Source organism: Hypomesus transpacificus, unplaced genomic scaffold, assembly GCF_021917145.1.
Source record: "Hypomesus transpacificus isolate Combined female unplaced genomic scaffold, fHypTra1 scaffold_60, whole genome shotgun sequence".
Taxonomy (NCBI): domain Eukaryota; kingdom Metazoa; phylum Chordata; class Actinopteri; order Osmeriformes; family Osmeridae; genus Hypomesus; species Hypomesus transpacificus.
In genome coordinates this window covers 1175047-1198171 of record NW_025814033.1, presented here as the reverse complement: position 1 = coordinate 1198171, position 23125 = coordinate 1175047, and the positions used below count along the sequence as shown (strand labels likewise).

The 23125-nt window shown below is 40.2% G+C and overlaps 2 protein-coding genes across 2 annotated transcripts in view; both read right to left on the bottom strand.

The window, feature by feature from the left end:
* LOC124465570 (cyclic nucleotide-gated cation channel beta-3-like) overlaps positions 1-231 on the bottom strand; it is a 42040-nt gene extending 41809 nt beyond the window's left edge. The window contains exon 1 of the mRNA XM_047017434.1: positions 158-231. The gene's annotated coding sequence lies outside the window, so the exon portion shown is untranslated. The remainder of the gene's footprint in view (positions 1-157) is intronic.
* On the bottom strand, positions 17-20915 carry LOC124465563 (cyclic nucleotide-gated cation channel beta-3). The gene is made up of 11 exons (XM_047017425.1): positions 20637-20915; positions 20111-20162; positions 18893-19016; positions 4706-4866; positions 4333-4442; positions 4149-4284; positions 3716-3924; positions 3331-3381; positions 3075-3161; positions 158-222; positions 17-26 (listed from the first exon to the last, which is right to left on the bottom strand). The coding sequence occupies exons 1-11, from the start codon at positions 20727-20729 to the stop codon at positions 17-19; spliced, it is 1098 nt and encodes a 365-aa protein (XP_046873381.1). The 5' UTR covers positions 20730-20915.
* Positions 20916-23125: the final 2210 nt, after the last annotated feature.

The following is a 23125-nucleotide window of genomic DNA, read 5'->3' as shown; positions in this document are numbered from 1 at the left end:
ATGATACACCTGTTCTTCATTTGGTCCTAGATTATGAAAAACACAATGTTACTCAATATCTTATTTGCAAAAACGCCAGGTGTATGGGCTATGTAGAATACATTTTATATTTATAAAATTCTACAGGCTGTGTACTCCTTATTTTTACTAATTGTACCTCCAGATGTAGGCCTTAGTCAAGATGCTCTCCAGTCGATCACTGAACTCAAAGAAAGTATCCACCTGCAAAGAAAAGTTCAAATTTACATTTACATTAAATTTATTGGGGTGTGCTTGCCTTCAGCGATCACAAACCATTGTTATTTCACATATATATATTTATTATTATTATTGTTTATTTTCGCGCCCCTAACGGTGCGGTGCGGTGCGTCGGCCTCCAATTTATTTTCAATTAAACCGGGCGTTGACGCTCATGTAGGGTATCTCGTATTGGGGACAACTACAGAAAACCAGAATCGGGACGGACCAATGACATTTCCAGGGCGGGCTTTATACGATGATGGACAGATGATCAACAGTAACGTAATCAACAACGTCACGCTTGGTTTGAATTCGTTTTCAACAAACAACATATTACGTTGGTCTGATTGGTTGTAGTTCTATCCAATCGAGCGAAGAGGCATTTGTTTTACGAGTTCGGTTGAAACACACCCCGTAGTCACAGCCCAACGGAGCTTTCAGACTCACATTCTGACTAGAATGAGTATGACAACGTTAGGCTACAATTTTTACACACATTAAGCACAAATCCGACACGCTGCCTACAGCACACAATAGATTATCTTTTTCCACACTTTCCATAAACGTTGACATGTGTAACCTTTTATTATATTACTCAAAATCTCTGCAAATCAATCGCTAGATTATGACTTGCCACTACACATTCACTGTATGGATAGCGAGTGGCTGCCAGCCAGCATTTCAGCGTTGAATGTCAATCGTGTGCCGGGTGAGCTAGCTAAACTATGCAGCTAGCACAGAAGAAAGTTACGTAATATGAAGAAACTGAATTAAAGTACAAAATACAACCAGGGACGCCGACAACCTCAGCAACCCTGCGCCAGGCATCATCTTTTTGTTTATGACTCTGTAATCGAACATAGACGTATCATACAATACTGGGTATGAAGACACACATACAATGAGTTGCTCTTCCATCTTGAAATTGTCAAACCTAGAAATGTTTACCATAACCAATAGTTGCTACGTTACAAGAAACCAACCCGATTGGCCATCGCTGGCGTTTTCACGCTCCTCATTTACATAAAGTTGAGAAAAATCCAACTTTCCTCGCCTCGATCGCCTTCCCACAATGCCCTACACAAGCGTCGACGCCCCGCTCGCCTTCCCACAATGCCCTGCGCGGGCGTCAACGCCTGGTTTCATTGAAAATGAATTGGAAGCCGACGCCCCGCTCTGCCCGCCCCGCTGCAGTATGAACGCACCGTAAGGCTCAGTCAATATTTGAAGTACATTGACAACGTCGATGTCAAAAGGTTCGTCTTGGTCACGATTGCGTTGGTTCTATTGGGATTTATGTTCCGTTGCACGGTTTAGGTTTTAATTACGTTTTTGTGGCAAAAGTGAAGCTAACGTTGGCTAACTTGCTAGCCACAGTCACTGACGCTACTGACGTCACTAACGTCACAAAATATCGCGTGATTACCTCTAGCAGAACATTAGTTTAGCAGCTCGTTAACTTCTGGGAGATAGCTAGGCTAACTGCTTTACTGCAAGGGAGATGCAGAAACGCCACAAGCAAATAGGCCAGGGTGATAAGTATTTACTTATTTTACTTTGTGATATGAAACACAATTGTGAAGTGTAATGTACAATATAAGCTGATATAAGGAAGTAGTTACATCTACTTTCGGAAACAGTAATTACTATTTCACTGAAGCATTAGCATCATGACATTAGCCTCTGTTGCCCGAGCAACACATACTACAGCAGTCTATGATGCATCTGTTTTCAATCGTTAAAATAAACATTCCTCACGAATACATTTTCGTTGTAGGATTTATTATGACATTAGATTACAAGTAAACGATTTGTTGGTGAAATTGTCATTACCTGTGGTTTCAAACCAGTGTTGCTCACTGCAACGCTGTACTGTAGCCTTGTCTAGTACAGTAGCTAAACAGCTTAAACACAGCTTTCCACAGCTGTTTACAGTAGCCTACGTAGGAAGTCAAACGGCACATGTTCGGCACTACCCTTACTTAAATCAAAAGTCTTTCAATAGGTGAAACTATTTGACTAGTGACTACTAACCTGAACTCCATTGCCACAGCCTAAACTCCAATCTGTTCATGAAAATAATTCATTTCAGCCTAGAACGTAACGGAAGTAACGTTAAATCGACATTTATTTAGGGGAAAATCACTCATTCATAAAAATGTCTTAGTGGTAGCGATCATTCGAAAAAGCAAGCAACTATAATCTAATTCACAGCGAGTACAAGAAGGTGTATCAGTTACAACTAAACAAGCGGAGCAGGTTCATGCAGGGGGACATGAGACCTAGCGCGTCAGCAAACGTCATCACGCGTCAAGGCACACCCTCTAATAGGGTGGGGTATATAGCAGGGATCCCAGCTCCTGCATTGCTAGTGCGACACAGAACTCTCGGTCTCCTGCGGCCTCTGCCCGGATGTCGAGACGGTGTCTCAGGAGACGGTGTCTCAGTTGGGTGCGGCAGGGAGCCGCTGCAAGCACAACCATATGCCAAATCAAATATTACAATAATGTATTGTAACGTGTGCAATAAAGTATCAAGTAACATAACATTACTGAGTCCTCCTGCCTGAACCAACAAGAGCAACATGTCCCTCAATAAGAGTCATTGTGTTCCTGGAGGAAACTAACATCAGGTCCAGCAAATCATTCCCAAGTACCGTTGTACTCCCGGAACAAGTGCGTCTTAAGCCTTTTCTTGAAGGTGGGTGTCTCAGATAAACAACAGCATGTGAAACCTACTAAACCCCACTCTCTAAATTGTATGTATTGTGGAGGCAGTTAGATAAAAGTTCACAACATCAAATGTGGTATAATGTCAAGTCTATTGACTCTTACTTTCAGAAGACGATTGGCTCTGAAGATGGACTTGTACCCGAACTGGAGGCAGAGTAAGTCCAGTGGAAGGAGGGACAACAAGTCAAACTGTTGAAGGGGAGATTAAGTTGGAGTTATCTTCGAACATCCACCTGTACACGTTATATCTGAGGTCAACCAAATGTCTTGAATTTGTAGGCCATTAATATGAAAAATAATATTGCAATCTCTTTCAATGTATAGATAAAGTTTCCTCTGGGAGTCTTTTCATTCATACCGTGAATCGTTCAGAGTCCCTGTAGTTCTTCTTTGTTGGAATTCTGTCTTTCTGAAAGAGAAAATAACCAGAGCTGGGTTTTTTTTATCTGGGTGCAATACATTTACAACAATAACTACACTAAGTTGATAATGCCTTAATGCTTTCCTATTTATAACAAGTACAGATACACAGGTACATTGTAATTATTTGGTCCTGCTCCTATTGACAATACCTGGCGACCTATCTAACCCTATCCTAAATAATCTACAGGGCTGTATATTAGCGACTATCCCTATTGATAACATGTATAATAGGTTAAAAAAAATCTCACTAATGAACCTTTTTAATGTACAGTCTCCATTGAAATAACACAAGGCTAATCTGTGCTAACCCGAAGACTTACTATAACATCCCCTCCTTTTACAAACTGTTTACGGGGCTGGAAGAGAATGAGATCAATAAGGTAGATGAAGTCAGCCAAGAGGTCAAGGCCTATCCAGAGTGGGATAGCCTCTGGTGTATGGTAAGGGAAGCAAAGGCGAGCAGTTATGAACCAGGTGTTATAGTTGAAGGCCAGGGTCACAACACTGAGCCACGCAATGTACCTACGATCTAGAGAGAGAGAAAATGAAGAAAAGTTCAAGAGATTGGAGAGGGAGAGAGATAGACGGAAAAGAAGGGATTGAGTGAGAGGAGAAACAATTTCCTTTCTAATTCATCACAATAAAAAAGATAAACCATTTAACAAATGAAACCATGAAATAAAACTATTAAGAGCGCATCCATATGTTACAAAGTGGGTCAGTGAAGACTAAGAGAACTCCATTGAAGCCTACCAGTAAATGGATCTATGGTGTTCCCTAAGACTGAGTCCATCCTGTCCTCGATTGGTTTCAGCAGAATATCAAAAAATGAACAGGTGAAAGAAGAAAGGAAGGATGGTTTGGGCTCCTCCTCTTTTTTTTCATCTTTCTTCTCCTCTTTTTTTTTCTCTTCTGCCTCTTTTTTTTTTTTCTCTGCCTCCTCCTTCTTTTTCTTATCTTCTTCTTCTTTCTTTATTCTGGCCTCCTCAGCTTTTTTTTCCCTCTCAGCAATTAATTTGATGTAATCGTTTTTACGATAAACAGGTGCTGAAAATTAAAAATAAATTGAGGTAAGAAGCAAATAACTCATTATCTTCATCTATTATTGACAAATTGAAATATACTATCATGCAAAGCTGCATCAAATTATGTTGTTTCTTAATACTGTGAAATACTTTTGTTTGCTATTGTTTATCCAGAAACATGACAATCATCCACAATTTTAACTTTAATGCATTTATTAAGTCAATCAAAAACACCTTAAATACTGTAAAACACACTGTATAGACACTCTTGGTCTGTAGACTTACTGACAGGAGGGCTGTGCTCAGGGGAGGAAGCATACTGGTCAATAACTTTCTCCTTAAAAAGATCAGTTCTTTCCCTCATCCGTTTTACGATGTCTCTCAGCTGCTCATCAGAATACTTGTTTATCACTATAAGTTGTGGAGGTAACTTAGGGCCTTCCTGTCTGTAAGTGGGTGACATGGAAATAGTTATATCCTTGTTTACAGGTTCTCACATTATATTATTGTACTTCTATTAACATTTTGAACAATGCTTTATTTGTTTAATTTAACCTTTTAAGGCAAAATTAATGTTTTCGACAATAGCCTGAATACAGATAAATATACAAAAAGTACACATATGGCATCAATATAGGAAGTGTTTAAATTGAAGTAGAATAAAACAGGGCAGCATGGTCATCTCTCAAAAGCCAAAATTCTCTGACAGACAAAAAACACCCACAGCACAACAATTTGCCCAACAAACAGCAGGTTTATATAAATACTTTTTGGCACCATGGCTACACTGCGTTTTGCCATCCGTGGCAGAGATATCAAGATCAGCTATTACCCCCTGCAGACTGAGCAAGACAGAAAAAAACAGGAGTGGAGTTTGGGGTGGTAGAGGCAACATGTGCAAAGGGATGCAATACTGCATATGAGTTATTGGTCTATGAATATGGACAGAAAATGACAAGTATGAATGCAGAAATAAATGAAAACGTCATACATTTTTATCAAGAAATTGGCTTTTTCTGTATTTTTTATGTATGTACCTCTTTATTCATTCATTTATTGATGCATTTCAACCTGTATTTATTTAACAATTTCTACATGTATTTATTTATGTATTTCTACATTTTAATTGTATTAATAGTGGAATTTCTGCGTTTCCACATTTCTTTATTTATGCATTTCTACTTGTATTTATTTGACAATTTCTACATGTATTTATTCATGTATTTCTACATTTTAAATGTATTAATCGTGGAATTTCTACATTTATTTATTTCTACATTTATTTATTTCTACATTTATTTATTTCTACATTTACTTATTTTTACATTTATTTATTAGGGCTGTCAAGCAATTAAAATATTTATTGCATTATTTCATATAGTGAATCGCGATTAATTTCACATTTATTAAATGTATCTGTTCAAATTATACCCCAATAAAAGATTGGGGGAGATTAACATAAAAATTGTTTACTTAACTTCAAATAACCGAAGGATAATAAGAGGAAATTGTGAGGGAGTTGTATTCACTTACACAAAGGCTGTAGAATATTGAGCATGCACATTGTTATATATTTGGGAAATGTAATCTCAAATTTAACATTGTCAAGTGTTATCTGCTTTATATTACAGGAGTTCTACCGCTGTTGCTGCCTAAGCTCCTGCCACTAGCTGTGTGCTTTGTTTGCATGTGATGTTTTAGGCTGGAAATACTCCGGTGATAACTAAACTCAGCCTGACAGTACACACAACTTGGTTTTGTCAATCGAGCTGTCTGGCAACTTTTTGAAATGGAACTTCCCATCTAAAAGCCCTCTCTCCATCATTCAGCTACCGTTGGCTGTCAAAGTCATGTGACGATAGGTGAATCCCAGGCTCAAAAAGAAACCTGTATTAACGGCACTATTTTTTTTTCATCGCATTAAACTGAGATTACGTTAACGCGTTATTATGGCGTTAACTTTGACAACCCTATTATTTATATCTGTATTTCTTCATTTATTGTTATTCACGTATTTCTGTGTCTGTAAGAGGTCCTACCTCAATCTGAAGCCAGGTTTGTTATAACATATATGGGCCTTCTATATTTACTGTATATATGGGGTGTAATGGTACACAGAAGTCATGGGTCGGTACGTACCGCGGTTTCGTGGGTCAGGGTTTGATACAAGATCGTTACAACAGGAAAAAGCAAAAACAAATAAGCGCAGCTAGTTCAGGCAGGTTAATCGGGCAGCAAGCGTCATCCATTTATTGGGGAGTTAAGGCATCTTACTCCACCTTCCTTTCCTCCGCCCACTATTACTCCCATGTTATCCATTGGGCCATGTCTGATAAGGCGTCTTTAAAAGACGCACAAATACGCACACACAGGCACACACTCAGCCCATTTGTTGTATGATCAGTGCTTCTGCCCCCCTCCACCATCCCCTTCTCCCCCATGCTGTCTGTATGTCTATCATCAGGGGGATTATATATCTATTGCTCCCTTCCTCATATGTCATGTATGTAGGGAGTCAGGTGGCTGAGCGGTGAGGGAATCAGGATAGTAATCAGAAGGTTGCCAGTTCGATTCCCGGCTGTGCAAAATGACGTTGTGTCCTTGGTCAAGGCACTTCACCCTACTTGCCTCGGGGGGAATGTCCCTGTACTTACTGTAAGTCGCTCTGGATAAGAGCGTCTGCTAAATGACTAAATGTAAATGTAAAATGTATGTATGTGTTGCATCGAGGAGGGAGGGAGTGCTTCCCTTAGATCATCCACTCCGCCAAAGTAAAATCTACATGTCCATGTCATGCAAAAATAAATGCTCAAATCCAATATGTGATTGTCTTGACTGTAATATATATCCTAGGTTTCCTTTCCTATTACTTCAATGCCACAGTTTAGTCTTTATGTCAATCTTTTCACAAAAGTGAAAACGGCTTTTTATTTATTTACCTTCATTCTATTATTTGTTGTTGTACAACACGAGGCAGCTTGCTGCGCAAACCATGAAGCCTCTTTTTGTCACAGGCCCTACACCAGGATGAAGTGACTGAGGGGGCTGTTAAACATTGCATGGGGGCAATATTTCCATAGCGACAGAATAAGTCTGTACTGAAGTAACAAAAAGTCTAGAATGGAAAGTTAAACTCTTGCAACGTATAGCTACAAACAACAAGTCTTACTTAGGCAACTTGCTGGACAAGATATGAGTTGGCAGTTAGCATAAGCTAATACAAGTATCGGAAATACGCCAAATGAGCAGTGTTGATTGATAACACTGACACAGTAGTTGAATCATCTTGTTTCAAAAGTTGGTTTTCTTTATGGATTAAATGCTGGAATGCTTACTAGCAACAAGACAATATAAAGTTGGTACTTCAGTTTCAGATTTAATCTACATGTTTATGACTAACGTGCTTACATTCAATCTCTTGACAACACACAGCAAACACTGCAGGTGGTCCAGAACAAACAGCATTTAAATAATTATGTTTATTTTATGGGTGAAGCATTTCTCAGACGCCCAGCACTAATATACAGAGAGATGAGGAAAAAACATGCAGCGTTTTTGCTTATTTAATCGAATCAACCTTATCATCTGTTTCCATAAAGCAGGGGTGGGGAACCTTTTTTCTGCCAAGGGCCATTTGGATAATTATAAAATCATTCGGGGGCCGTACAGAATTATATTAACTTAAAAATGTGCCTGCTATATTTGGTCAAACTCACCCCTAATGTGATGGCTCGGGGTGCATCAAATATTTCTGGGGGGGTATCATGATCACGGAAAGGGATCTGTGGTAGAAATTGTGGTCATATGCATAGATGTATGTGTATGTAATCTATAAGCTTCTATGTTCATTGGTAAGAGACAGGAAGGGAAGATAATTAAGTTGAGTTCAAAGGAATGTGAGGTGCTGATGGCCCTGTGGGCATTTTACTCTGGGGGATGGGTGAAGCATCTTATATGGCCTTCTGTCCCCTAGTCAGTGTAAGGGGCTGTTGACGTAGTTGCTCTGAACTTTGGCTAGAAGGACTGTGTCCTGTTTCATTGTTTGTGTTAATTAAAAGTATTGTTTGAAGATGACCACACAAAGGACAGTTGACCATTTGGCTGGCCAACTCCTAGGGTTTTATTATCTACTGCCCTGGAGAGAAATGCCACATCAAAGAACTTTGGGACACTTGGTATGGAGATGTATTGTTTCAAGCTGTCACTAAGTTGAGTTAGGCAATCACAGAGTTTGCTACATTGATTGATTGACCTTATAGAATGCCATTTGATCTAAAGTTTATGTAAGGCAGTGCATGTGTGATAGTTCTCTATCACTCTTACGAATGATCTGTGTGGATAGCACCTCCTTCGTTAATGACTGATCAGCAAAGCTTTGTTTAATCATATGTAACTGTATAGTCTAAATAAATTGTAATGACACCGCCATTTTGACTATGTTCAATCTACACAGTCCAGCTAGAATTTTCTTACACAGATTTTTTGAGACTGCTTATCGATCTGGGCTGCGTTTCCCGATAACGATGGATCGTAGCAACTATCGAGCATACAACGAAATCATCGATATTTCTTACGTGCGTTTCCCAAACATGCGCGTAAGGTGTGAGCTAATCCATGCGCTTTCAAGAGTTACGAATTTTCAAGAGACACTTTAGCTACGATGTCTTTGGGAACGGCCCGTAAAACTAAGATTCGTCCTACGTAAATTCTACGATCAACTTAGGCTTACAACGCTTTCGGGAAACGCAGCTCTGAGTGTTAATCAGGCGCGTTGTTATACGTTGTAAACATTCGGGGCTTAGCCCAAACCAACAACGTATTCTTGGTTTTATTTGCTGGAAAAGGAATTCCACACTTCATGCGAGCGCACAGAAATGTTTGGTACATTGGTACGCAACGGTGCGTGCCTCCACGGTCCTCTTCCACATATTAAAATAGTGCTGCTGCCAACGAATAATGTACCTAATAATATGGTTCCTGCAGTGCCATGGCGGGCCGGACCAAATGATTTCACGGGCTGCATATGGAATTGGGTCATAGGGTATGACAGAATGATTGCTGTGTCTGTTAATTTCAATAGGCAAATTAAAATTTCAATAGCTAACGCTATGTTATTTTGTGAGTTAAATATTATTATCACATCATAAATAACGCAGAATGACGTAGATCTTACAATGATACTACAACACATAAAAAAAGTAATTAGGTAGCTGAAAAAAGTATGTTACTGTCTGAGCAGTGTGGAGCTGGCATTGGTTTTCTGGACATTCTAAACACAATCACCAACAACTGCCAACTTTAGAATGTTGGGATTTGTTGGAGTTTGTTGGGGCAGTGTGCAAGTTGCTTTAGCCTACTACTCTTTAGCCAGCTTGCAAGCCAAAACAAGTGTGTGCGGCGTGCCTGTTGTTTTGTTTCCGGTCTAGCAAGATCCGGTGTGGTGTTGTAGTTTTTCTAACGTTGCTAGTGGTTGCAACAGCATTTCAAAAAAACTAAAAAGTTTGCTTGGCCAAAAAGAATGTTAATCTTGCGATTAAATAAATTGACGCCATTAGGCACGTTCGACATGGACTGACTTCATGCAGCGCCGCAGCCGGCTGCAGGCGGCCGCCTTGAATCTGAGAATGCCATTGGCTGCTTCAAGTCAGCCGGGCTGCTTCAAGTCAGCCGGGCTGCTTCAAGTCAGCCGGGCTGCTTCAAGTCAGCCGGGCTGCTTCAAGTCAGCCGGGCTGCTTCAAGTCAGCCGGGCTGCTTCAAGTCAGCCGGGCTGCTTCAAGTCAGCCGGGCTGCTTCAAGTCAGCCGGGCTGCAGGCGGCTGCAGACGACGCTGGCGCTGCATGAAGTCGAACGCACCTATTAAAATGGGTTTGCGCTAACGCCGTAAATAACGCGTTTAACTGACAGCACAAAAAAAAATACAAGCAACTCAATCGCTACCAAGATAAAACTTTTGACACTGACGTTGTCTATGTAGTCCAAAAATTGAGGGATCCTTCGGGGTGGGAAAAGAAAGAAGAAAAATAATAATATAAATGTGAGAGAACAATGGTTGTGCTCTCACCGAAGGCTTGAGCACACCCTATTAAATTATATACCTCAAATCAGCAAAATGTTCAAGTTCAAGTCTTTTATTTGTCAGGTACACAGAACAACACAAGGTTAGACTGGGCACTGAAATTCTTAAGACAAGACAACGCAAGCACCTGGCATAACATAACATATAAGTACACAGAACATAATTTACATCTATGCTGAGCTTAAATAAGTGAAACTTCCTAAATATACAGATAGCAATAAATAATCGACTATACTAACCCTAATACTAAAACTTCCTAAATTACATATAACAATAAATAGTACACTATACCAACCCTAAATGCACATAAAACCTGTTTCAACCCTATAACCTATTCTAACTTAAGTGGAGTACAGTGCAAATTTGCAGATCAGTGACTGAGTCAATGACCATACAGGAGCCTGGTGGCGAGGTACAGTGAGGTACAGTAGTGCAATGTTACTGATTGTGCAACCAGTAGCTGAAAGTGACAGAGTATAAGTGACTAGTGTGCAGTAAATCAATGTCCATATCAGTGTCCATTCAGAAGCCTGATGGCCCTTGGGTAGAAACTGTTGTCCAGTCTGCGTGTGCGCGACCGGATGCTGCGGTAACGCCTGCCAGAAAGCAACGGGGTAAAGAGACTGAAGGATGGGTGGGAACAGTCTCTTAGAATCCTGCCGGCTTTCCTTAGGCAACGTGTGTGGTAGGTGTCCTGTAGGGCTGGGAGCTTCCTGCCGATGATGAACTCAGCAGAACGGACCACACTTCGTAGGGCTTTGCGGTCCCTGTCTGTGCAGCTCCCATACCACACTGTAATACAACCAGTCAGAATGCTCTCGATAGTCATCCTCACTAACTTTTACAGATGCACTGAGTCCATACCAAACTTCTTCAGTCTCCGTGGAACCTTCTTCAGTCTCCGTTTTTCAAAAAACGCAGAAGCATATATCGGCCTTCACTCCATAGGTGAACTGACCCCTCAACAGGTCTGACCTGTTTTAGCTTTTGTTCATATGCGGGGAGGAGAAGAAAGGAGGCGTGATCAGCCTTCCCAAAAGCAGGGCGGGGGAGGGGTTTGTAACTGCCCTTGAATGTTGTATAACACCGGTCAAGGATCTGGTCTCCACGTGTGAAGAAGTCAATGCGCTGATAGTACTTGGGCAGGACTTTCATCATGTTAGCTCTGTTGAAATCACCAACAACAATGAAGGCTGCCTCTGGGTGCACATTTTCCAGACCATTGATAATCCCATACAGTTCATCCAAAGCAGCAGCCTTGTCTACCTGGGGGGGATGTAGACTGCACTCATGACGACCGCAGTGAATTCCCGAGGTAGATAGAAGGGTCGGATTTTTACAGTTAGCAGCTCAAGGACCGGAGAGCAGTGAGATGCTAGTACCGCCGTAGCCCAGAGAGAGTTAACCATAACACAGACCCCTCCGCCCCTGCACTTCCCTGAATCAGCTGTTCTGTCCTGGCGGTATATGGTGAATCCCAACGATGTAACCGCTGCGTCGGAGATCTCCGGAGACAGCCAGGTCTCGACGAACGCCAGTACACAGCAGTTCCTGATGTCCCATTGTAATTTGACACGAGTGTTAAGTTCATCCATTTTGTTGTCGATGGACTGAACGTTAGCTAGTAAGATGGTTGGAAAAGCAGGTTTGAAGCAGGTGGCTGAGCGGTTAGGGAGTCGGGCTGGTAATCAGAAGGTTACCGGTTCGAATCCCGGCTGTGCCAAATGACGATGTGTCCTTGGGCAAAGCACTTCACCCTACTTGCCTCGGGGGGAATGTCCCTGTACTTACTGTAAGTCGCTCTGGATAAGAGCGTCTGCTAAATGACTAAATGTAAATGTAAATGAAGCACCGTTTCCGAGTTCGAACAAGAACTCCAGCATGCCGGCCTCGTTTCTTCTTCCTCCGTCTTGCAGATAAACAGAGCAGCGGAACAACAAAGGGCCAGCTGCAGTCCGAGCTCGCACTCCGAAAAGTGGAATTAAAGTTTGTAAAATAATCCTTGCCAAGTGACAACTTAATGTCCATAAGTGTCTGCCGGTCGTACTGAATAAACGACAATATAACATTGACAAAACAAGTAACGAACACTAAAATGACAAACAAAAAGCTAGGTTTTAGCGGAGCTCTCGTCGGCGCGGCCATCTCTTAGGCGCACCGGATGTATAATATGAGCGGTAAGCCTGAAATTATTGCTAGGCGATGCCGGATATGATGGTAAGAATTCAATCGACTAAAATCATTCAGATGGTCGGAGACTCATGCAGCCCAGTTCAGGGGAGAATTGCAGTGCTATCGTCAAAGTCAGCAACCCCTTTTTAAACCGACATAACAAAATGCTACAAATAAAGGTACATTGTTATTACCAAACTTTTTTTTTTAAATGTGTGACGTTGCCGCCTCAGAGTGAGTGGAAACTACCGTTGTTACACTAAAAACATTTATGAGAAACCCTGCTCTATAACTTACACATAATTGCATGCATGATACAAGTGTTTTTCTGTTGCAGCAGATTGACATTTTCTCACACTACATTGGCACCTGGAGTCAGCTCTGTAACCGTGGGCTAAAGTTTTTGTTGTGAGTATCACATGTAGTTGCAATTGCCATTGTTTTGTGTGGACTGTTTACGTCAAGACCATTGATGGAGGCTCTTTCTGCCACAGACATTCACTTGCATGTTTTTCAAAACACAAAACCTGCGCGGTGAAAAACTATCTGATCTCGGTAATCATGAGTTCGTAATTACGATGGTGTATTGTGTCTGTTATTTTTACTATTTTGGTTCTTGGAGTGGTATTTTTATATAGAAGTTTTAACATTGGAGCAATGTTTCCCACAGATTAGAAATCTATTTGGGGCGGGGTGGGGGGGGTCGAAATAATTCAACAACAACAAACAAATCATTTCTGCATATGCAGGCAGCAACGCTAGTGCTAAATAACTATTTAACTGGTCGGCTCCATGACGCCGGGTAAGTAGTAGCTAGCTTCTGAGACTTCTCACCGAAAGAACGAAGGGGAACCTTTGATTAAGACATGTCCGTAGGTACCTAGCGAAAAGTAGCCTCAACTTTCCCAGACCTATAGCTACGGCACTAATGCTGAAGGCTCGCTGATATAGCTGTCGGTCTTGTGTGACTGTGCCTACGTGAGAAAAGCGCGTGAGTGACAGAGAGACGGAGGGAGAGCAAGGAAAGGAAATGCAGCTGAACGAATACGCTGCGTGTTTTAACTTAAATAGTGTTAAAACCTTTTCTTCTTCTTTTTTTTACGCATTCTTTTATAAAAAAAAAATATATAGCTGCAAATTAATAAAAAAAATTCTTGGGGGGGGGACTAAATATAATGGGACTTATTCATGTTTTCTTTTTATTCCTTTTTATTGTAACATTGTGCCATTTTCAGTTCACTCTGTAACACGGTGTCTGCCTCCGTCCGTCCCATAGTTACAAAGCTCAAAATCGCCTGTGTGCCCTTGTGGGCGTCCGCAGCGCGACTGTGCCGTTGTGATTTAATGTGCTACAGAACATCATTTTTCCCACCGTGTGCGATATCGGCGTGACACACTTTGCAGAAGGCGTGGGAATTGTCGATGCGGCTTGATGATAAGACATTAAATTCCTCCGTTCATGTAGCCTACTGTCAGGGACGGACTGGGAGTAAAAATAGGCCCTGGACTATTTTTACCGGCCCACCAGAACCAGTCCCGTATACGCCACCACAGCAAGCGCCCTGCTAATGCATGCAACTTCTGAGCCTGATGTGATGCTAGTTATAGGGACTTCCACGCTTAATGCAAGCGCGCATGGCGCGCAAGCACATTTTTGGGGGCTGATTTGAGCAAAAAAGTTTTTGAGGCTTTATGTAAAACAAACAGACAAACTTTTCAACTGGTAAAACACTGTCCAATGAAGGTAATTACGTTTACGTTTATTGGCCTGGTTTTCCATCTTTACATTGTCTCTACTAGCTAGCTTTCGATCTGTCAGTGTCACTGTTGTGTGCATAGACGTTTATTTGGAATAGACCAACCGTCCTGGGGGAAAGGGGGGCCGGCCAACCGTGCTGCTGGCCAACCGTATCGCTCAATCTTCTGCCGTCATTTTTATTAGTAGTAAAAAAAATTATAAGACAAAATTATGAGGCAAGCAAATTATAAGGCAACCAGAAGTGCTTCGGCCCATCGGGAATTCTCCAGGTGCTCCTGATGGCCAGTCTGCTACTGTGTGGCCTACTGTTAATTTGCAGCTATATTTTTTTTTTTTGCCGTAGCACCACCTGAGACTTTTGCCATTTCTACAAGTGATTCTGTATCAAAAATCAACCGTGTATTTTTCAAATTCTCCCGCCTACCTACGGGGATATCAACAGCGCAACTGGGTTGTAGGTTGCGGCAGAGAATGTAGTTAATATAGACGGGCTCTTGTTGCGGTCACAAATGGGTTGAAAATTGTATGATAGCCTATGTATTATGTGAGTAGGATGCGTTTCAAGATACAAGATCTGGCAACTGGACACCATTGAAATGATATATTGATGCGAATATTTATATAACGACGTTTGGCCATACAAATTACGGGAGTTTCACGGGAGAAATTACAAAACGGGAGGGGACGGGAGATGGGTGTGAAATACGGGAGACTCCCGGGGAAAACGGGAGTGTTGACAGGTATGGTGTTGATTCTGTGGCGCACCGCCACAAATTAGTCTGTGTGTAGGAAACACTGTTTGAGTGAACTAGTGTTGCACAGTAAACCTGTACTAAAAAGAAACACTTTTACATAGCTTCAGTGTTCCTGTGCATACATGGGAGACTCTGACAGACGCCATCTCTGTGACACTCCATCCAGTCCAGAACCCAGTGTCCTGAAGTCTCGACTTTTACGATACTCAAACGATGCAATGTTAATATACCTCTCTGATCTAACGAATCTGACTAGCTGTCGTGACCTCTCAGGTGGGCTTTGGCAACGATGGAGAGATGGTTGTTCTGCTAGGTTCTCCTGAATCTGCACAGGAGCTGCGGCTCTTTTTCGGTGATCGTTAAGGAGCCTAATGACAAATCATGGTCAGAATTATGTTGGCCCATACTAAACCCCTTCACCAAGTTTCATACAAATCAGGCTGGTAGATTTTGCGTCATCCTGTTCACACACAAAACGACTGACATTCAAACCAACTTTAGTTTCGGCAGCGTGAATTTTTTTCAAGACTACTTATTAACATAACTAATGCATTTACTGATAATCAGAGTAATTTGATGAGGTTTCTGAAACAGTTCTGACAGCAATCAATATCATCATTATTATAGGTTTAGTATACTCTATTGTTCAATAGTTTGTATATCTTGGAGGTTTATTATATGATGTTACCGGTCATAGGTGTAAACTTGTTCTGAGTACTTACAGTGCCCTCCAAAAGTATTGGAACAGTGAGGCGAATTCCTTTATTTTTGCTGTAGACTGAAAACATTTGGGCTTGACATCAAATAATGAACGTGAGACCAGAGATCAACGTTTCAGCTTTTATTTCCAGGTATTTACATCAGGATCTGATGCACAACTAAGAAAATATCACATTTTGTTTGAATCCACCCATTTGTCATGTGATCAAAAGTATTGGAACAGATATACTTAAAACATATTTAAGTGAATAAGACTTAATATTTAGTTGCAAATCCTTTGCTTTCAATAACTGCAGCAAGTCTGTGACCCATTGACGTCACCAAACTTTTGCATTCTTCCTTTTTGATGCTTTCCCAGGCTTTCACTGCAGCCTCTTTCAGTTGTTGTTTGTTTTGTGGGGTTCCTCCCTTCAGTCTCCTCTTAAGCAGGTAAAATGCATGCTCTATAGGGTTTAAGTCTGGAGATTGACTTGGCCAGTCTAATACCTTCCATTTCTTGCCCCTGATGAACTCCTTTGTTGTTTTGGCAGTGTGTTTTGGGTTGTTATCTTGCTGCATGATGAAGGCTCTGCCAATCAGTTTGGTTGCATCTTTCCTTAAATTGGCAGACAAAATGTTTCTGTAGACTTCCGAGTTCATTTTGCTGCTGCCATCATGTGTTACATCCTCAATGAAGATTAATGAGCCCGTCCCAAAAGAAGCCATGCAAGCCCAAGCCATGACATTACCTCCACCGTGTTTCACAGATGAGCTTGTGTGTTTGGGATCATGAGCAGTTCCTTTCTTTCTCCAAACTTTAGCCTTTCCATCACTTTGGTAAAAGTTAATCTTTGTCTCATCAGTCCATAAAACTTTGTCCCAGAATTTTTGAGGTTCATCTCTGTACTTTTTGGCAAATTCCAGCCTGGCCTTCCTATTCTTCTTGCTAATGAGTGGTTTGCATCTTCTGGTGTAGCCCTTGTACTTTTGTTCATGAAGTCTTCTGCGAACAGTAGATAGTGATACCTTCACTCCTGCCATCTGGAGGTTGTTGCTGATCTCACTAACAGTTGTTTTAGGGTCTTTCTTTACAGCTCTCACAATGTTTCTGTCATCAACTGCTGATGTTTTCCTTGGTCTACCTGTTCGACGTCTGTTACTTAGTACACCAGTAGTTTTCTTCTTCTTCAGGACATTCCAAATGGTTGTACTGGCTATGGCCAATGTTTCGGCAATGGCTCTGATTGATTTTCCATCTTCTCTAAGACTCACAATTGCTTGTTTTTCACCCAAAGACAGCGCTCTGGTTTTCATGTTGTTTTCACCTCTGAATACAGTCTGCATAGACAAAACCTATCTTACCCAATCTGAACCTGAGTGTAGACATTCAGTGGTATTTATTGATTGAATAATGTATGTAATAGGACACACCTGGGCAACAAAACACACCTGTCAGTCACATGTTCCAATACTTTTGCTCACGTGACAAATGGGTGGGTTCGAACAAAAAGGTGATATTTTCTAATTTGTGCATCAGATCCTGATGTAAATACCTGGAAATAAAAGCTGAAACGTTGATCTCTGGTTTCACATTCATCGTTTGATGTCAAGCCCAAATGTTTTCAGTCTACAGCAAAAATAAAGGAATTGGCCTCACTGTTCCAATACTTTTGGAGGGCACTGTATATGTCATGTTATGCCAGGTTGCTTGTGTTGTCTTGTCCTAAGAATTTCAGTGCCTTGTCTGACCCTGTGTTGGTCTATGCATCTGACAATAAAAGACTTGAACTTGAACTAAAATATATCTAGATAAACTATGCTGGGCCTGCTGAAACTATACCTCTTCCACAGATACTGGTCAAGGAAGCACTGAATCTGAATCTGAATGAGCTTTATTCACCATGTATGTTCACATAAACAAGAAATTTACTGTGGCAGGAAGGTGCATACGATAAACCTATTTTATTTAACAAAATAGTGTGCATTACTGTGCATTACTTTTGTCTCTGAAGACCGTTGGGGCTGGAGGAATGAACAGTCTTTGTATAATCTGAGAACCTGCATACAGATATGCCATAATTGGTTGTAGTTTGTGTAGATGAACTGCTTATTTTAGACCTCAACTTGCCTTATCTTAATTATAATAAACAGTTACATTGACATTATTTCTTAACTTGTTTATTTAAATAAAAACATTCTTTGGAGATAAAGTAAACACGTAAATTAATTCATGCTGGGTCCTGTTGTGAGAAAAAAAAGTCTGCACTTGTTTCCGAACATCAATGTCAGAACAAATGAGCTTTGAGCGCTGAAATACACACAACGGAACTGAAATTCTGTTTCCGCCTTCTTTGCAACACAACTAAATTTAGCTTGACTTTAAGCCTGACACGGAGCAGGCTAGTTCAGAAGTATAAGTTACCTTGGTTACTTAGCAAGAACTAGAATAAGCCACCTTAATGGAACGAAACTCTCGCTGAAATAAGCGAGACTTCAATCAAAATAAGCCTGGCTTTTCCTTAAGCTATGTTGATGGAAAGGCTCCAGTCAAAATAGTTTTATTGGTTTCATAGCATTGTCCCGCTCCAGTGACCTTCTTAGACTTCAAAAGATGTAAATCTGGTTAATCTCCTTTCAGGTTGTCTGTCCTCTTAATCTTTTTCCTTAATACAGACTGTAGATGCAAAGGGCTGTGTTAATAGCCTCCAGCACACATATTCTCTCCATTTGTCAACTCGGTATGTATATATTTATTACAATTCAATGAAACTTTAATTTGATACTTTTTGTAGCTCTCTTGCCAAACATATATTTGGGAAAAGGAGGGTAGCCCTGACTTTACTCATATTGGGGTAGTCTTTCATTGTGTTTCAATACATAATGTGTCATCTCTGTCAACACTAAGTTGCTTTTTTCTCTTTTGAGCATGACCGATTCCAAGCATATTCTCAACATATATTCTATATCCTAGATATTTCTAAGTAAGACAGTGCACATGGGACAGGACTTACCCCTCTCCTTGACCAGTATTTACATCTGCAGGCTTATCCTCAGGGTTTGGGACTGGAGTTAGATCTGTGGCTGGTGCAAGTATGGGGGTGGGTGCAAGGGCTGGGGCTGGAGCCTGAGTTGGCTCTTTACAGAAAGGTAGGGAAGGAAGAGGATAGTTGTTGAAAGCAATTTTCAATGTTTGAATGTCAATGATTACCTCACACTGAAGAAAGTTGATAAAAACCTGGACATGGAAGTTTATACAGGCTTTATACATGACTTGCCAGCATCCCCCCCATTTACCATCCAACCTGACATTAGATTGAAAGGCAGGCAATTCCTACAACAACAGCCACTGAGTACAGAAATACTTGAAAGCTTCGATAACTTCACCTCTGCTCTGCTGACTGTGCAGATGGACAGATGAGTGGCCTGGGCTGATGTCCAACAAACAAGCTTGTGTGAAGAAGTGGGGCAACTTATTTCTCCCCTCTAAGTTGGAGACTGAATCCTGTCCCTTGCTACTTTTCCTGTATTCGTTTATGCTACCCCTAGTTCCTCCTCGGATTCACACTGTGCCATCAAAATAAATGAGTGAAATGCCCTATCTTTTAAACAATTGTTAAAAAGTATTTCTTAACTTGAGAAATTCTTAATAAAACATGTGTAAAACAGCTTTTACAAATAGCCTACCTATACTGTATATCCTATGGAATGATAAGTGTTTTAGCACACACAATGGTTCCAATGTAGCCTACAATGGCTTCAAGGATACATAAACTCAATTCAGGGATCAGATCAGGTTTATTGCCAAACAAGTTTACACATAAAAGGAATTTGTTTTGGTGGGTTGGTGCATAACAATAAACATAGTAAGTAGATAAAACAAGTACCAAAATATTAAAAGAGAAATTAAAAACCTAAAAAAAATACAATAACATTCCAAGAAAATAAAAATAAAGAATACTTAAAAAATACCATAAAATACAATATGACTTTTCCCCGTACAGGATGTGCAAAAATTCACAGTATGAAGTTTAAGAAGATTGTGCCATGTGGAAGCATTAATCCAGAAGAATTGTGTTAAGTACTTTCAGTAACTAATTAATTAAGTATCTGTTAATCTTTCTGTTAGATCTGGCAGTATACCATCCATATCAGGTCGTATACCATCCTGAAAGGTATGAAGTACAATTTCAATGGAGTTGTGAAGTCCTATCAGAGAAGGAGTGTCTTACCAGGTTTGTCCTCTTTCTTGGTCACATTATCTTTGTCTGCAGGCTTGATTTCCTGATTGGATGGCAGGAATTACAATACCACAAAATGTTATACTATTGTCAGGAGTGGCAAGTTTGGGACATTTTAAGACAGAGACCATTTGCTAACTGATTGTTGCATTTACAGGTGGGTGACACAATGTTTTAACTGCATGATACAGGTAATAATGCAGTAAACCTGGACTTCAAAGATAAATACTGTTAAACAAGAAAAATGAAAAGCATATCATGACTTCGACAAGACAGTTGGGAAACTGTCATTACACTCTGTTTTCTACACAAGGGATTCCAAATACAACTAAAATGTTTTACTGGTTTAAAAACTGAAACTAACCTGATTATTTGTTGTAGTTACTTATTGAATTATTTTAATTCCAATACAGATAAACTTTGACATTTTAGTCAAATTTCAGAATGTTGACACACATTCTACTATATATATACATATACATGCATGTTAAAATGCAAACAGTTAATACCTTCTTACCTTGTCAGGGCCAGATGGTGGTACAGATCCCGGTTTTGGGGTTTCTGCTGGCACTGGTGGGCCTCCAAAAAGACCCTTTAGCTTGTTGAACATGTTTGGAAGACAAACTGGTGTGACTGACTCCTGGAGATAGATGATGCTATTGAGATTCCCTGCTGGCTGATCCCTCTGTTAGCCTGCTCACTACAGTCTGTCCTTATGAACAACATGCTGATGCAATTAGTACTTTTAGACCCACTAATACCCCCCGACAAGCATTTCCCTACCTCAAGGGCCATCTTACCCATCACCACCTTGAAGCCAACTACTGAGGTGGGGGTAGGGGATTTTCTGAGCTTATGTATTTATTTTTGTTTGTTGCTGCTACTAACTACTTATGAGACTACCAATGTATTTATTTGAGTGTTAGAGTTATAAATATTCACAGTGGCAAACTAGATATGAAAATGGGGCCAGAAAATCAAATGGAAACATATAGGTCACTGTACGCTTACAACTGCCTGATGTCACAGAACACTATCTTAGCTCTCAATTTAATTAGAAAACACAGACCAGTAGAGGATTACTTTTTTGCTGAGGTGAGTCAGACAACCACAAGATAAAATCCACAGATTATAGGTCATCATGATGTCTAAAAGCCCTGTGAACTGCATGAAGATGTACGTTCTATTAAATTAAGTAATTTGAACGTATCCATACTATGTTGACTTAAATGTATATTTATAAGTGGTGGTCATAGATTCATTATTTTAATCTAGATTAATCTCACTGTAATCTTGGAATTAATCTAGATTAAAATGGCTCATTTGAATTCCGCCGAAGGCATTCAGAATATGTGTTCTACCCAAATGATGACTAAAAGTAAGTCTTTGAGAATGGGTTTCTCAAGCCAGGTGGCGCATTAGACCAGGGACTCATCTACTGTTTCCAAAATGCATCACAAACTGCTCGAGAAAGCTGTTTTACTATGATAATTGGTGATGAAAATAAATTATGTTCAATAAGATGTACTTGTGTTTATTAACTGTTTATTCAGTTAAACATGAATTTTTAACTGTAGCCCTAAATAAGAGGTTGTGATGAACTGTTTACAGTCAGTATCTTAGTGCAGTGGTTTTCAAACTTTTTTTTCGGCGACCCACATTTTCAAAATGACAAACCATCGCGACCCAAATCATATGAAAAGGGGTGTTCGCAAATGTACAATTTCCTTATCGTTATTATTTATTTGTTCATGTTTTAACAGAATAATTCGTTGTAATTGTCATCAGTAATAATATACGCCACCACAGCTGCCCTGCTAATGCATAAACAGTCTGTGTTTCATGTGATGCTAGTTCGGAAAGAAGTGCTGCGCGCACAAACATTTGGGGCCTTTATTTGAGCCGAAAAATAGTTTTTGGAGCTTTATGTAAAATAAACATCGCAGTTTTTTCATTGGTAAAACCTTGTCAAGTGAAGGGGATGTCTTTTTGTCACCATTTTTCAGCCCCACCCTTACGTTTCTTAGCATGGTTTTCCATTGTTATTTTTCTCCCGGTGCTCCCGATGGCCAGTCCGCTACTTGTCCGCTGTGCCGGATTTTCAAGTCATATAATTTTAAATTCTCGTGCTGTCAGGGGGTGCTGCAGCACCCTCAGCACCCCCTAGTTCCCGTGGCCATGCATATGTATGTATTTATTTAAACAAGTTTGAAGCTCATGATTTGTACCCGATGTTTCTGGTTGGACTTTGACCTCTGTTGACCTGTCTGGCTCTGGCACACGCATTCTTTAAGTACCTTTCTGAAGCCAGGCTAACATAACGACTTACAAACTCCGAAACTCGACACACTTTTTTAGTTTCTAGCTTTTCAGTAGAGCTGCTCCGATCAGGTTTTTTGGTGCCGATCACCAATCACTGAAATCAGTATCTGCCGATCCGATAATACCGATCACAGTGTCGATTGAAGCATTCTATTTACTGTGTATTATTATTTATTAAATTAATTATTCTTAACAACATTGGTATTGTATTTTAAGTATATAACCATCCATTTTAAGTATATAACCATCCATTAAGTATATAACCATCCAGGGAACGTGCAACATTCCAGTGTAAAAGCTCTCTTGCTTACTATAAAATGTGTAAATAATAAGAAATATTAAAATAATAATACAAATTAAAATCTTTAAATAAAAATCACAACAATAGAATCACATGTGCAACATTCCACTCTCTAGACGGCTCAAGAGAACTTGGAGCTTATACAGTAGCTTTCTCGTGGAAAAATAATAATACAAACTTAACTGCAACATAAACAGGCTATAGCCAAATATCCAAAATGTTTCAAGTCAGTCAGTTTCAAGTCGATTTGTCTGCATTTAGAAGGAGATAACAGACAGAATAAAGATTAAAAGCGCACAGAAAGTCAGCATTGAAACTAAAAAACTAAACGTGTATATCTATCTGTATAGTTTCTCACTCACTCTCACATACTTCATTCACTC

Excerpts from the sequence above, each read along its gene's own strand:
- LOC124465563 (XM_047017425.1), bottom strand. The coding sequence starts at position 20,729 with ATGTTCAACAAGCTAAAGGGTCTTTTTGGAGGCCCACCAGTGCCAGCA. Across the intron at positions 20,163-20,636 it reads CACCATCTGGCCCTGACAAG|GAAATCAAGCCTGCAGACAA; the intron begins GTAAGAAGGTAT and ends CCATCCAATCAG. Across the intron at positions 3,925-4,148 it reads CACCATAGATCCATTTACTG|ATCGTAGGTACATTGCGTGG; the intron begins GTAGGCTTCAAT and ends CTCTCTCTCTAG.